We start from the raw sequence: 15,888 nt of genomic DNA, 5'->3' as shown, positions 1-15,888 counted from the left end.
CTAAGTCTAGTAGAACTTAGCTATGTAGACCAGATGTAAGGGGAGCTGTTGTATTAGTCCATAAGTGATCCAAGATAGTGGCAGATGTTTGACCCTCCTGTATATAAATAAATAAATAAATAAATAAATATACTGACAAACCAAAATGTACCTTTGTATATAAATAAATAAATATATAAATAAGGAAATAAAGAAAGAAATAAGGAAATAAAAATTAATATATAAATGAAGAAATAAATGAAAAATGAATAAATAAATAATAAATAATGGAAAAAATAAATACAAAAAATAGATAAATAAATGAATAAATAAAGACAGAGAAATAAATGAAAAAATTAATAAATATAAATAAATAATGGCAAATAAATAAATAATGGAAATAATATAAATACATAAATAAATAAATAAGTCAATAAATAAATAAATAAATAAACGTTACAGCTTAAACGTAAATGGGGGATGTTTTGAGGGGTGGGGTCGCGGGGCCACAAGGTAAACACAAGCAGTGTTGTGAGAGACGCTGGTGTGGGTGCACGCTACGCTCCAGAACTGCACTATGACTCGCCAAGACGGGACTTGGGGAAAACTCTTCCCCACACCATGGAGTTTTGTGATCTTTGTCGCATACATGGTGCTCTTCATCAATCAAGGTACAGCTATCAAGAAATCATTGTGTTGTAAAAATTCGTCAAAGGGGAGTGATAGTAGAAGATAAGTTGATGTGATAGTGAGGGCTGCATGAGATTACTGTACAGTATTAAGCTTTTGCAGCTCTCGACACCCACAAAGCTTATCACGTAACCCATTTTAGACCAATCTTCGAAGCTTAAATGGGCCGAGTTGCTATATTTACTAATCTTAAAAGGTCTTATCCTCTTATGTAAGAGGGTTAGGGAAAAAGACTGATGCCTCAGAATGGGCCAGCACTGTAGCAAGGTGCTTGCTTCCTCAACACCACACAGTTGGAGAGTGGAACATGTTGGAATGTTCTGTGCTTGCACAGGTCTCATACAAAATTATCAAAATTTACCTGAGAGCCTCTAACACACTAGTGGTCTTGATAAGGACAGGAAGCTGGCGACTTATCAAAAGTCTTGCCAATTGTTCTTGTGATTTTATCAAGCTGGATTTTGAAAATTGGCAGCATTAATGATTTTGGCGTATAGGTGGTTCCATTGGGTTTATAACCCTATGGGTCTAAAGGCATTTTCTGTTTTCCAATCTGTATTGTGGCTTGTTGAGCTTGTAACCATTGCTCCTTGTTTGTGTTACATCTGGCCTTTCGAAGAAGTGGTCTGGATCAATATCCTCCAAATACTGTATTCAGTATTTTATAAGTTTTGATAAGGTTAGCCCTGATTTGCAGTTTTGTTAACCCTCTGGCGCTTAACAGTTTCAGGTTTGAGAGTTGATTTAGTTCAGGAATTATTTTAACAAGTCAACGTTGAACTTTCTTCAAAGCACATACAGTAATACAGTATGTCTTTCTGAAAATGAGGTCTTCATGCTTGGATACAATAATCAAAGTACTCACCTAGTTGTGCTTGCAGGGGTTGAACTTTGGCTCTTTGGTCCCGCCTCTCAACTGTCAATCAACTGGAGCCGTACATGTCGGGCCACACGAGTGATTTATACAGTTGTATAATTACTTTCTTGTCATTGAAATATCAATTTTGTTTAACTTTTAGGGTTTTATTTGTTTTTTATTTTTTACTGCAGCTTCCACTTGTTGAGCAGCTTTCAATGATTGGTGGATTCTAACTCCATGGTCCCTTACTTCATTAATCTGCTGCAAGTAATGTTGTTGATTTGGTTGTTGCATTTTACATTGTTATGCCCTACATGCAAGGGCTTCCATTTTTTTATTTTAAAACACATTTGTCAGTCTTCTGGTCTCCTGTGGAGTTCATGTAGATCTCTTTGTAAGGCCTCAATATCATTGTCACTTCCTACTTTACCATAAATCTTAGTGTCATCTACAAATTTGGTGATGTGGTTTGTAATATTCTCATCTATGTTATTGATGTATGTGACAATAAGGGTTGGCCCTAAAAATGAACCTTGCAGTACCCTACTTACCACATTTCTCCAGTCAGATTCATTTTCATTTAGAATGATCCATTAAAAGAAAATAAGCTTTCTTTGTTTTAACCATTGTTTTATCCATTCTAGTATTCTGCCATTTATCGTGTGTTTTTGTAATTTCCTTGCCAGTCTTTCATGTGGTACCTTATCAAATGCTTGAGTGAATTCCATGTTTACTTTTTATTTATTTTTATTTGTAACCAGCTGTATCCAGCCACGCGTTGTTGTGGCTCAGCAATGCATGCGTGTTGCTAAGCCACAGCAACCCTCCCCTGTCCCCTCATCCTCACCACTATTCTTCCCTCATCCTAGCAACCATTCCACCGTCCCCTCGTCCTCCCCACCATTCCCCCCATCCCCTTATCCTCTCCACCATTCCCCACTACTCGATCCCCTCATCCTCCCTACCATCCCCCACTCCCCTGTACCCTTATCGTCCACACCATTTTCCATTCCTCCGGCCCCTTGTCCTCCCCACCATCCCCCTCTCTCCCGTCCCCTCGTCCTCCCCACCATTATCTACGCCCCATCCTCTCATCCTCCCCACCATTCCCCACACCAGTCCCCTCATCCTCCCATTCCCCACTCCCTCGTCTGATGCGTTCCCAAATGATCTGATGTTCCCATCAGAAAAATGGGAACATCAAATGATCTGATGTTCCCATCACTGAAAAATAAAAAGAATTAATAAAAAGAAATGAAAAAAAGGAAAAAAATAAAAAACTATACTCACAAAATTAACGGTATGGTAAACAACACAGCTCAATTAAAATGCAATGTCACACAAAATAATTTAATCAAAATGAAAATAAATTGAAATCTATGAAAATTAAATTTATCAATGCAATCAGAAACATTGAAATGGAATCGTAACACATTTAGTAGAGTGTGTGTTACTTTTTTGTGCAAAAGATGGCGCTGTTTTTCAAAAAACGCATGTTTTTACCTGTCACAGGTGAGGCATGCATATAGTAGGTATATATAAAAACACGTGCGTATTCAAATGCAATGTTGTCAAAATTTCAAAGCAATCGGTAAAGGGGTTTCGTTGATTTCCCTCGCATGAAAAAAGTTTAAAAAAATAAAAAAAAATGTTTTTACCTGTCACAGACGTGACATCTATATAGCAGGTATATAAAAACACGCTCATATGCGAATGGAACGTTGGGTCAAAATTTCAAAGCAAACAGTGAACTTTCAGAGATTAGTGATTTTGAACAAACGAACATTTACATTTGTATTTATATAGATTTTTTCACTATGTAATAGTATATCTACTTGGAGTCCTTTGTCTGAATAGCTGGTTACTATTTCCTAAAATGCGAGCAGGTTTGTAATGCAGGATTTATTTTTAGCAAAACCATGTTGCATTAATTTTACTTGATTGTTTATAATGAGATGGTGAAAGATTTCCTTCCTTAGGATTCTGTCCACTACTAGCTTGCAGATATGCAAAGTCAAACTGATTGGGCATTATTTTTCTGCTGAGCTCTTTCTACCTTTTTTGAAAATTGGGGTAACAGTTGCATATTTCCAGTCTAGGGAGAACTATCCCTTGGCTCAGAGATTTTCCAAAAAGGAGTTTCAGTGGTAGACATAGTTCTGCTTTCCTAATGTCTTTGGATTGAATTCAGTCTATACTTGGGGCTTTTGAATCTTACTCTTCTCAGTGCTTTTCCTGAATATATTGCATAATAATAATAAATGTTTATTCAAAAGAATGTGTGTACAAAGAACATTGTACAAAAAAGAATAATGTTTGTATATAAATGTACCTAAATGTATGTACTTGAATATAAATGTACTATAAATTACAAACCGTACCGTACAATTTTAGAAAAAAAGAGTTACACATACTAATGAAGCCACTATTATGCAAAACATTTCCCGCAAAACTGGTAATAATGTAGAAAACATTTAATTAAAAGTGTGAGAGCATAAAACACTTAATACTAAAAGAGATGTAAGCTAACAAAATGAGAACGTTCATGGTAAATAACACATGAATGCAAGAAAGGTGATACTTGAGGATGACAGGCATAGACGGTCCTTTCAAAAGGTTTTAATTTGATTTTTTTTTAAATTGTCATCTTTATTATTGTCTCTCTTTTCTTTTTTACTCCCTTGTTCCATTGTACACTGGGTTTGCCTGTGACCTCTAGTATAAACTTTATCATTCAGTGTACCTGAGCGTATCTCTATTTAATCTACCACATTTTGTTTTAGTGTAACTTTAGTATTCAACTACAGTGTACTTAAAATAATAAGTAAGTAAGCTATTTGTTTTATAGATTTCTTAATTGCTTTTTTATTTTTATTGGTCATCTATTGTTATTAATTATTCTAGTTCTTTTTACTTTTCTAAAGTTCCCATTAAACTTTTATTACTTAAATTACCATTAAGTTTATATTACTTTAGAATTTTTATTCTACTTTTTCTTTGTAACCCAGGTTGCCTAGCCTCACCACCCTTGCTCCATTGTGCTCTTGGCTTTGCCTGTGCAATTTTAATCATTAGTGCAAATTATTACCTTCAGTGTACCTGAAAGTACCTTTAAGCAACCTACCTCATTTTTGTGTATAGTTTTATGTATTTTTCTGGGGGGGAGCCCCGTCGGCTCCCCGGAGCTTTACCGGCTGATATGCTAATGTCAGACTTTGGCATCAGTCATGTGTATGGAGTTCTAGGGCCTACCGGGGACCACGAGCCAGAACCTGGCCCCCTCAGAGAGGCAAGGGGAGCAATGGCCTATAGAAACCCCCGTGTGGTTGGAAGCATTCTATGTCTGCCATCGACCGGGTCGAGCATCCAGAAAGGTAAGCATTCCAAAACAAACCCCTATTCTGGTGAAAATTGCTACCTAAGCCGAACTAGTGGATAGAACTCTAAAACAGAAAACAAGGAAACTAGTATGACGTCATATGTCACCGCGCCGCTGTCTGCGCAGCTCCCCCCTCCCCGGGAGGGGGAAGGGGGAGCCCCAGACCTCCCACGCCGGCTATCCACCCATCAGTTCTTCGGCTGATGCTATAGGCAATGGTTATGTGCTCCGGCTCCAGTGGTTATTTCAGCACTGTACCTAGAGTGTGGTGTCTGTTTTCTAGGTGGTGCGTGAGCCGGGTGTGATTCTTCAGTACTCGGGCTGCATGCGCCTAGGGTTCCCTTCCCTAGGTGCCCTGTAAGTACTGCCCTTGGGGCTTGGGGCCACCTTCCACAAGTTCCTTGGGTCCTGCCCCTGCTTGGCCGTTTACTGCTTGGTTTTCGGCCGCTCTTTGTGTGCTCGGGTGTTCTGTCTCCCTTGTTCGCCTTAGAGTAAGGAGCAGTGTTTGCACTGGTGGGGCGCGGGGTACTGTGCAGCTTGTCTTTACCAATCATAGCGGCCGGCTCTGTTCCGCTTGGGTACGCTGTCCTCTTGCGGGGTTTTCTTTTTCGTTTTGTTTATCTACCTGGTGGGGGGGGTCTGCCTTCGTTCTTGCCCCTTGTGTCCCTTGTGTTGTGAGTATTTTCTGGTGGTACCCCCGGCTAGGTCCTCGTGAGTGTACATGTCCCGGGGGTTCAGCTCTTAGAAAGTTGTTTGGTAGCTTTGGGTGCCGGTTAGCAGTACCCTGCCTGGGATTACCTGAGCGCGAGTCCTCTTAAAGTAAACGCTCGGGACCCTGGGAAACCCCTGGGGGCGCGCGGGTCCGATGGATGTGACCCCAGAGTCCCCTCCTCGCTTCCAGCGAGTTTGAGGGTTGCTCTCACCTTTTGTCTCTGGGTGACTCTCTGTTTTGCCTCCGTCTGCTGCCTGTGGGGTTGGTGACACCTTCGACCCGGAGTCCTGCGAGTTTGGTTGCTCGTTGTGGCTCGGTTACCCAGTTGTGCTAACAAAGCGGGTGCGGGCAGCAGGGGCGTTGCACTTGAGCCTTGGTGGTGGCAACGTTCTCGTGGTTTCCTCCCCGGGAGCCCCGGGGCTGCCCCGTTGTAGTTCGTTTTGGGACTTGGGGGTGTTGGTTGCTTCGGTTCCATCCACACTCCCTTGTCTTTCCCCTGGTTCACCCTTCCTGCCTGCATCCGGTTCCTTACCGTCTGTAGGTTCGGGGCGGGGTTTTTGGTGGTGTTAAGACTCGGGCAGTCTCGGGGTATTCCCCTTCCGGGGTAGTGACGGGGGCATTTGGGCCTGTTCCTCCAGCCGTGTTGTATGAGTCTGCCAGTGGGCTCCCTTCCTTAGTGTTTTCACGGCTGCCCCGGTTTTCTGGTACGGCCGGGGCTTTGGGGGAACGGCTCGGCCCCGGGGCCTGTCGTGTAGGTTCCCGGGGCCTGTCGTGTAGGTTCCCGGGGCTGGGGAGGGGCTGACTTGGGGGGGCCTTGGCCCCGTTAGACCCCGTGGGGGTTTTTATCTCCCTCTAGGCGGGGCTTGTGGTTACGCGGAGTGGGGTCTTTCCTCCCCACTCGCCGTACGTGCTGTTGGACGTCGGCCCCTCCCCGGGCTCGGTTCCTTAGCCTTTGAGTCGGTTGGTTCCGTCCTGTGGGTGGATGTTTCCTCCCCCCCTTTTTGGGACGGTGTTTTTGTCATGTTTCCCCGTTCGATGGGGTTCTGCGTGACTTCTGATCTCGGGTGCGCCTGCGCCTTCGTGTGCCTTCGGGACTAGTGTTGGCTTCTGTGTTCTCGAGGGTACGGGAAGGTTTTTCGCTACTTCCCGCATTATTGGAACGTCTGTCGGTTCCTCGTACTTGTCGCCCTGTTGGGCTACTTGTCGCCCTGTTGGGCTACTTGTCGCCCTGTTGGGCTACTTGTCGCCCTGTTGGGCTACTTGTCGCCCTGTTGGGCTACTTGTCGCCCTGTTGGGCTACTTGTCGCCCTGTTGGGCTACTTGTCGCCCGGTTGGGCTACTTGTCGCCCGGTTGGGCTACTTGTCGCCCGGTTGGGCTACTTGTCGCCCGGTTGGGCTACTTGTCGCCCGGTTGGGCTACTTGTCGCCCGGTTGGGCTACTTGTCGCCCGGTTGGGCTACTTGTCGCCCGGTTGGGCTACTTGTCGCCCGGTTGGGCTACTTGTCGCCCGGTTGGGCTACTTGTCGCCCGGTTGGGCTACTTGTCGCCCGGTTGGGCTACTTGTCGCCCGGTTGGGCTACTTGTCGCCCGGTTGGGCTACTTGTCGCCCGGTTGGGCTACTTGTCGCCCGGTTGGGCTACTTGTCGCCCGGTTGGGCTACTTGTCGCCCGGTTGGGCTACTTGTCGCCCGGTTGGGCTACTTGTCGCCCGGTTGGGCTACTTGTCGCCCGGTTGGGCTACTTGTCGCCCGGTTGGGCTACTTGTCGCCCGGTTGGGCTACTTGTCGCCCGGTTGGGCTACTTGTCGCCCGGTTGGGCTACTTGTCGCCCGGTTGGGCTACTTGTCGCCCGGTTGGGCTACTTGTCGCCCGGTTGGGCTACTTGTCGCCCGGTTGGGCTACTTGTCGCCCGGTTGGGCTACTTGTCGCCCGGTTGGGCTACTTGTCGCCCGGTTGGGCTACTTGTCGCCCGGTTGGGCTACTTGTCGCCCGGTTGGGCTACTTGTCGCCCGGTTGGGCTACTTGTCGCCCGGTTGGGCTACTTGTCGCCCGGTTGGGCTACTTGTCGCCCGGTTGGGCTACTTGTCGCCCGGTTGGGCTACTTGTCGCCCGGTTGGGCTACTTGTCGCCCGGTTGGGCTACTTGTCGCCCGGTTGGGCTACTTGTCGCCCGGTTGGGCTACTTGTCGCCCGGTTGGGCTACTTGTCGCCCGGTTGGGCTACTTGTCGCCCGGTTGGGCTACTTGTCGCCCGGTTGGGCTACTTGTCGCCCGGTTGGGCTACTTGTCGCCCGGTTGGGTTCCTTTTTTGGGCTCTTTGCTTCTTTGGCCGGTTTTATTGTTCCTGCTTCCTCTTTTGGCTCCTTTTCTCGTGCAGTAGTCCTGGCTGGCGCCTTCCCGCGGGGAGGGTGTGCGGTTCGGCCAGCGTGTTATGCGCATGCGTCGTGGAGTTTGTTTTGGTCTGGGCGGTGTTTCAGTGCTGGGGTTTTGCGCCCTTTTTTGCTACAGTGCTTCACCTCTCGTTCTTCTCCCTGGCTGCGGTATGTGCCCCTTCGCGCCGGGGGTGTCCTGGTTCCCAGTTGTGGGGAGGACACCGCGGTTTTCCCTGTGTCTTGGGTGTGGACCGCCTCCTTCGCCTCTCCCTGTTCTCCTGCGGGTCCGGCAGGGTCCGGCTCTGGCGTCTTCACCTGGCGGTGCTCCCAAGTTCTTCTGGGCATGGTTGAGTCGTGTCAAGTTTGTGCCACCATTCGCCAGGTGAGTTTCTACGGTCTGGCGTCTTTTGGCCGGGCGCTGGATGCGGCGGTGTTTATATACCTGTCTTTATTTAGGTATATTTTTGTACGACTGAGACCGTTCGCACACCAGTGACTGTCCCTTTATCACCCCTTCCTGTCCCCCTCATGTGCATGTCCAACCCATGCTGGAGTCATTCAGGGGACCCTCCTTTTTTAATGTTGTGAGGTGTGGGGGTTGTAGGGTTAGTTCTGTATTCACCTGGTGAGGCTCCTGGCTGTGCTTGCAGGATTTGAGCTCTGGCTCTTGGGTCCCGCCTATCTGGTAGAACTTGCGGGATAGTACCAGTGGAGTGCAGTGGTGCTATTGGCACTTTTGGGGAACACTGTATTACCATCAGTGGTCTGTGCTTGTTACACGACCTACTTGCGAGCATAAGCCTTCTTGCTGGTTCGTCCGTGGACTTCCAGGGCGCACTGGCCTGTTTTCGTATGGCAGTTCCGGCCCGTCCTGGTTGTGGGGGTATGTGGGCCGGTGGACTGCTCCTAGCAGCTGCCTGGTGGGCCATCCTCTGGCCGGTCTGGCCTGACCTTGGGCCGGGCTTCAGGTGTAAAAGAGCTCCCAGTACCTCATCCAGCAGGTATCGAGCGGGGTTTCTCTGCCGTCGGTCGCCTGGTGCAGGTTTCTGGGCCTGCAGGGTTTTGTCGTGTCTCCGTTGGCCCTGTCTGGGGTCTGCCTTCTCCGTTCTCTGCCTTTGCAGAGGGGAGTTGCTATTTACCTGTTGCATGTTGCAGTGGTGCCTGTTGCTGCTGCTGCACGTGGGCATTGGTACCGTGTTTCACGGTGGCGTGTCCTTGTTCCTGTGTCCTGTTGTGGAGTGGCACTTTGCTGCCGTTTTGTGCCTGGGGATTGCGTGGGGTTTTTGTCCCTGCCTGATTGTCCACCCCTGGTGTTTCTCCTGTTTTTTTTTGTGCTTCTGCTCTTTCTTCCTGCCTCCTCTGCAGCAGGGATGTTCTGCGTGTGTTCTTAGGCGTTGGTCAGCCTGTGTCCTGTGATGTGCTTCTTTGTCTCGGTCTATTGCAGTTGTTCGTGCCCCTTGGTTCGGGTCCTGTTCTGGCGGCGACCCTTCTGCCTTCTTTGGTTTTCCTAGCTTGCCCTGCCAGTTGTTGTTTTCTTTTTTTTTGGGGGGGGGGGTTCTTGCGATGTCTCGCGTCGGACCCGTCGTTTCTGAACTCCTGGCGGGTTTGCATGCTTTGGGGAGTTTTTCTGTTCGGCAGACGTTCCATCTCCTTGTGCCGCCTGGGTTTCGGTGGTCGCGCCCGAGATCTTCTCGCGGCTCCGCCTTTTTCCTGGGCTCGGGGGGGCCTTGTCGAGGCTGCTTATGTTCTGCCTCGTGGTCTCGCCTCCGGTTGGTGGTCGGGTGGCTTCGTGGTAGGTGTCCCACCTGCGTGCTTCTCTTGGCGGCAGTATGGGTATTTTGGCGGTCTTTCCTTTTCCTGTCCCTTCTTAGGTGGTTACTCTTGTTAGCTTGGTTTACTCTCGGCTTGGTTTTCTAGTGGGGGTTGGGGGCCGTCGTCTTGCCACATACTGTCGCCTCTTTTCGTGCGGCGCAGGCGGAGCCGCTTCAGCTTGCTTTCGGTCTTGGTGTTGCTTCTGCACCGTTAGTCAGCTGTCTTGTGCGTCGTTTCACCTCCGGCCTGTTCGTGCGCCGCTTGCACCATCCTGGTCTCTGGTCAGCGTGCTCTATCTTCTCCTCGGTTGGTAGTGCCCCTTTGGTTCCGGTGTGTTTTTTCGTCGGCTCTTTCCTTTGGGCCTTTGCCTCTGGGGGGTCGAGTCGCTGAGTTTTCTTGCTCCTTCGGTTTTAGCATTTTGGTTGTTTGATGGCAGCAGTCTCCATCTTTTCTGGCGCGGGGTGGGGCTGCTGCGTTCTGGAGGGGTCCAGGGTTTGTTGGTGCTTCATTGGTCGGGCCGGGGGTGTGTCGTTTTTGTGTTCAGTGGCGGCCCTCCGCTGTTGTTTGCGTGCCACGGCGTTTGGGTCCGGAGCGCGTTTTGCGTTGATCCGGTTCTGTTCTTCCCAGTTCGCGGGTGATAGTGTCCCGGGTGGTCAGCCGTGTTGTTGCGGCTAAGCTGCCTGTGTTCTTCCCTCATGCCTGTGGCGTTCGTGGCTTCGCTGCTCTCGCTGCCGTCTGGGCGACGTGGCCTTGCAGTCTTTCGGGCATGGATTTTTGGTGTTCGTGCAGGGGCCTTGCTGCTCGTGGTTCTCATGTTGTTCCCGGGATTTTCGGGGCTGTGGCGCCTTGGGTTGGCGTTTGCTGCCGGTTGTCTCGCCTCCTTGGGGGGTGAGTGGTGTCCGCCTCCCGGTTTTGTCCCTTTGACCTTCCTCTGTGGGTAGTTAGCTCCGGGGAGCCGACGGGGCTCCCCCCAGAAAACCAGCGTTGAATGTAATGAAACGCCATTTTCTGGGTGAGACCCGGAGGCTCCCCGGCAACCCTCCCTCCCTCCGGTCGGCGTTTTTCGCGTGTTTTGACATCCAGCCTCAGAACTGATGGGTGGATAGCCGGCGTGGGAGGTCTGGGGCTCCCCCTTCCCCCTCCCGGGGAGGGGGGAGCTGCGCAGACAGCGGCGCGGTGACGTATGACGTCATTCTAGTTTCCTTGTTTTCTGTTGAAGAGTTCTATCCACTAGTTCGGCTTAGGTAGCAATTTTCACCAGAATAGGGGTTTGTTTTGGAATGCTTACCTTTCTGGATGCTTGACCCGGTCGATGGCAGACATAGAATGCTTCCAACCACACGGGGGTTTCTATAGGCCATTGCTCCCCTTACCTCTCTGAGGGGGCCAGGTTCTGGCTCGTGGTCCTCGGTAGGCCCTAGAACTCCATACACATGACTGATGCCAAAGTCTGACATTAGCATATCAGCCGGTAAAGCTCCGGGGAGCCTCCGGGTCTCACCCAGAAAATGGCGTTTCATTACATTCAACGCTGGTTTTTTTCATATCTAGTTCTTTTATAATTATCTTTTTTGGCTTTTCTGTAAAACAGCCCTCTTATGCAAACTATTATAGACTCAGACCTTAACCTCTTATCTAGTATCAATGACAATCATCACTCTAATGATCAAAATTGCAGGTATTATACAGAATATGATGTAAACAATGTTTTAGCATGTTATCTTGAGATGATTTCAGGGCTTTTTAATGTCCCCGCGGCCCGGTCCTAGACCAGGCCTCCACCCCCAGGAAGCAACCCGTGGCAGCTGACTAACACCCAGGTACCTATTTTAGTGCTAGGTAACAGGGGCATAGGGTGAAAGAAACTCTGCCCATTGTTCAATCATTGGGCATTGTTCAACCATTGTGTAATCACAGTGTTTCTGTAATTATCTTGAATGTAAGATCTCTAAGTAAACACTTTGATGATGTTAATGCCCTGATTCAAACAGTTGACAACAAATTCTCTTTTATTGTGTTTACTGAAACGTGGTTAAAAGAGGACACTACTCAACTCTTCAACATACCTAACTACTCAGCTATTCACGATTGTCGTCCTATACAAAGAGGTGGTGGTACTTCTCTTTACTACCACCAAGAACTGACTTGCTTAAAAGTAATTAAATTTAGAGACCCTTATGGAGAGTATATATTTGCCTGTTTCAGAGTCAAGGGTAGCAATGCTGTCCTGACTGTGGGAGCAGTCTACAGGATTCCTAACACTGTGACTGAATTTAACTCTAACCTTAGAAATCTAATACTAGGGAACAGACTGAACAAAAACCACTTAATTATTTCTGGGGACTTTAACGTTGACCTCTGCGAGTCAGATAACCCTCCTGCTGCAAGTTTCCTCAACTGTATGAATTCCAGCTTCCTCATACCTTTAATCACTAGACCTACTAGATTCACTGATAGTACTGCCATGGCTCTTGATCATATTTGGACCAACATAACCTTTCCGCTTACTTCAGGGATAATCATCGATAGCACTACAGACCATTACCCCACATTTCTCCTAACCAACATTAACACCTCTAGAGACAAGGGAGATAAGCTTTAGGCTGCACAATGAAACTGCTATAAGGTATTTTATAGCTGCTGCTGCTAATATCAACTGGGAATCCGAATTAGGTAACATAGGGGACATCAACCTAGCAGTGTAATCTTTTCTTCAAATAACTCTCAGCCTTTATAACACCCACTGTCCTATGCTAATGAAACAAGTCACAACTAATAGGCTAAACAATCCTTGGCTTACAAAGGGGATACTTAAATCCATTAATATAAAACATGACCTTGAAAAGAAGTATAGGTTAGGAATCTTCTCCAAAGAATTTTCAACGAATTACTCATCATTGCTATCTAAAATAATTAGAAGAGCCAAAATTAAATACTACGAAGATAAACTTACCCACACAAAGGGTAACATTAAGAAAACATGGAGCACAATTTCACAAATATTGGAATCAAAGAAGATTTTAAATAACAAACCAATACTCTTGTCCAATAATGATGGTCTGCTTTCAGCCTCTGATACTGCTATTGAGTTCAATAGGTTCTTTTCTTCCGTTGGGTCATCCCTTGCAAATGATATTTCATCTTCCAGTACTAATGTTCAGGACTATCTTACAGGTAACTATCTTTAGTCTCTGTACCTAACACCTGCTAGTTCCACTGATGTTACTGAGATAATCCTTTCCTTTAAAACCAAGTCTAGTGCTCTTGAGGGGATACCAATTCTAATTTACAAAAAAGCCTCTGGATCTTTAGCTCCTGCCATTGCATTGCTCTTCAACAAGTCACTTGAACTCCAAACCTTTTCAGATATTCTAAAAAAAGTGAGAGTAACCCCTGTCTACAAATGTGGTGATCTCACTGATGTCAACAACAACCTATATCAATTCTGCCAAACTTGTAAAAATTTTTTGAAAAACTAATCTACAAGCAACTTTACTCTTTTCTAGCCAAACTCAATATACCTAGCATTCTTGTCAAGGGACTGACAAGAATGAGAGGAGGGGATGAACCAGCCTTGCTTGATCTGATATTTACCCTAAATGAGTCGGATATAAGGGAAGTTAAGTTGGAAGCCCCCTTGGGATTGAGTGATCATAGTGTATTGAGCTTTGAGTACCTGGTTGAGCTGGGAATTATCACCCCCAAAAAAGAACTGGGAACCAAAGGGCTGGCGTACCGAAAGGGAAACTATGTGGAAATGAATAAATTCCTATGGGATATACATTGGGACACAGAACTCGGAACCAAGTCCGTACAAGACATGATGGACTATGTCACCCAAAAATGTCAGGAGGCTGTAAGCAGGCTTGTCCCAGCCCGACAGGAAAAAACAGAGAAGCAAAGGAAGAATCCGTGGTTTAATAAGGAATGTATGAAAGCAAAGGAGCAGAACAAAAGGGCATGGAGGAACTTCCGTAATAACAGAACACCAGAAAGTAGAGAGAGATACCAGAGAACCAGGAACGAGTATGTCAGTGTGAGAAGAGCAGCTGAGAAAAGGTATGAAAATGATATAGCTAATAAAGCCAAGACCGAACCCAAGCTACTACACAGTCACATCAGGAGGAAGACAACAGTGAAGGAACAGGTGATGAAACTTAGGGTGAGCGAGGACAGGTACACAGAGAATGACAAAGAGGTGTGTGAAGAACTCAAGAAAAGGTTCCAGGAGGTCTTTACAATAGAACAGGGAGATGTTGCGGCGCTAGAAGAGGTGGCAGCAAACCAGGTGACCTTGGATAGGTTCGAAATTACAAAAGATGAGGTCAAGAAGCACCTATTGGAGCTGGATGTGAGAAAAGCTGTTGGGCCGGATGGAATCTCGCCATGGGTCTTGAAAGAGTGTGCAGGAGCACTTTGCCTACCACTCTCCATAGTGTAAAGTAGGTCACTGGAAACGAGGGACCTACCAGAAATATGGAAGACTGCTAATGTAGTACCAATATACAAAAAGGGTGACAGACAAGAGGCACTGAACTACAGGCCAGTGTCCTTAACTTGTATACCATGCAAGGTGATGGAGAAGATTGTGAGAAAAAACCTAGTAACACATCTGGAGAGAAGAGACTTTGTGACAACCCATCAACATGGGTTCAGGGAGGGTAAATCTTGCCTTACAGGATTGATAGAATTCTACGATCAGGTGACAAAGATTAAACAAGAAAGAGAAGGGTGGGCGGACTGCATTTTTTTGGACTGTCGGAAAGCCTTTGACACAGTACCCCATAAAAGGTTGATGCATAAGCTAGAGAAACAGGCAGGAGTAACTGGTAGGGCGCTCCAGTGGATAAGGGAGTACCTAAACAATAGGAAGCAGAGAGTTACAGTGAGGGGTGAGACCTCAGACTGGCGTGAAGTCACCAGTGGAGTCCCACAGGGCTCTGTACTTGGACCTATCCTGTTTCTGATATACGTAAATGATCTCCCAGAGGGTATAGACTCATTCCTCTCAAAGTTTGCTGACGATGCCAAAATTATGAGGATTAAGACAGAGGAGGACAGCTTGAGGCTTCAAGAAGACCTGGACAAGCTGCAGGAATGGTCGAACAAATGGCTGTTAGAGTTTAATCCAAGCAAATGTAATGTAATGAAGATAGGGGTAGGAAGCAGGAGACCAGATACAAGGTATCACTTGGGAGATGAAATACTTCAAGAGTTCGAGAGAGAGAAAGACCTGGGGGTTGATATCACGCCAGACCTGTCCCCTGATGCTCATATCAAGAGGATAACAGCAGCAGCATATGCCAGGTTGGCTAACATAAGAATGGCCTTTAGAAACTTGTGTAAGGAATCTTTCAGAACATTATATACCACATATGTCAGACCAATCCTGGAGTATGCGGCACCAGCATGGAGTCCATATCTAGTCAAGCATAAGACTAAAATGGAAAAGGTTCAAAGGTTTGCCACCAGACTAGTACCTGAGCTGAGAGGTATGAGCTACGAGGAGAGACTACGGGAATTAAACCTCACTTCGTTGGAAGACAGAAGAGTTAGGGGGGACATAATCACCACATTCAAGATCCTCAAGGGAATTGACAGGGTTGATAAAGACAGGCTGTTTAACATAAGGGGCACACGCACTAGGGGACACAGGTGGAAACTGAGTGCCCAAATGAGCCACAGAGATATTAGAAAGAACTTTTTTAGTGTCAGAGTGGTTGACAAATGGAATGCATTAGGAAGTGATGTGGTGGAGGCTGACTCCATACACAGTTTCAAGTGTAGATATGATAGAGCCCAATAGGCTCAGGAACCTGTACACCTGTTGATTGACAGTTGAGAGGCGGGACTAAAGAGTCAGAGCTCAACCCCCGCAAGCACAACTAGGTGAGTACAACTAGGTGAGTACTTGTCAATATGGCTTCAGACCCAAAAAAAGGACTAACGATGCACTTATTGGTATGATTAACTTGATACATGCAGCTCTTGATAAAAATGAGTTCCCTGTTGGGTTATTTGTGGACCTGCATAAGGCTTTTGACTCTGTCAGCCACCAAAACCGTCTTAAATTTCATCATTATGCAGTC

At 46.9% G+C, this 15,888-nt stretch overlaps 1 protein-coding gene across 3 annotated transcripts in view; it reads left to right on the top strand.

The window, feature by feature from the left end:
- Positions 1–497: 497 nt before the first annotated feature.
- Positions 498–15,888, top strand: part of senju (UDP-galactose transporter senju) — a 207,281-nt gene continuing 191,890 nt past the window's right edge. For all 3 annotated transcript variants that reach the window (XM_069315610.1, XM_069315609.1, XM_069315608.1), the window contains exon 1: positions 498–650. In XM_069315610.1, coding sequence (XP_069171711.1) covers positions 601–650 — 50 coding nt within the window. In that variant the 5' untranslated portion in view covers positions 498–600. The remainder of the gene's footprint in view (positions 651–15,888) is intronic.

This window comes from Procambarus clarkii, chromosome 81 (genome assembly GCF_040958095.1).
Source record: "Procambarus clarkii isolate CNS0578487 chromosome 81, FALCON_Pclarkii_2.0, whole genome shotgun sequence".
NCBI classification, from domain to species: Eukaryota; Metazoa; Arthropoda; class Malacostraca; order Decapoda; family Cambaridae; genus Procambarus; species Procambarus clarkii.
This window is presented reverse-complemented; position numbering and strand designations above follow the sequence as displayed.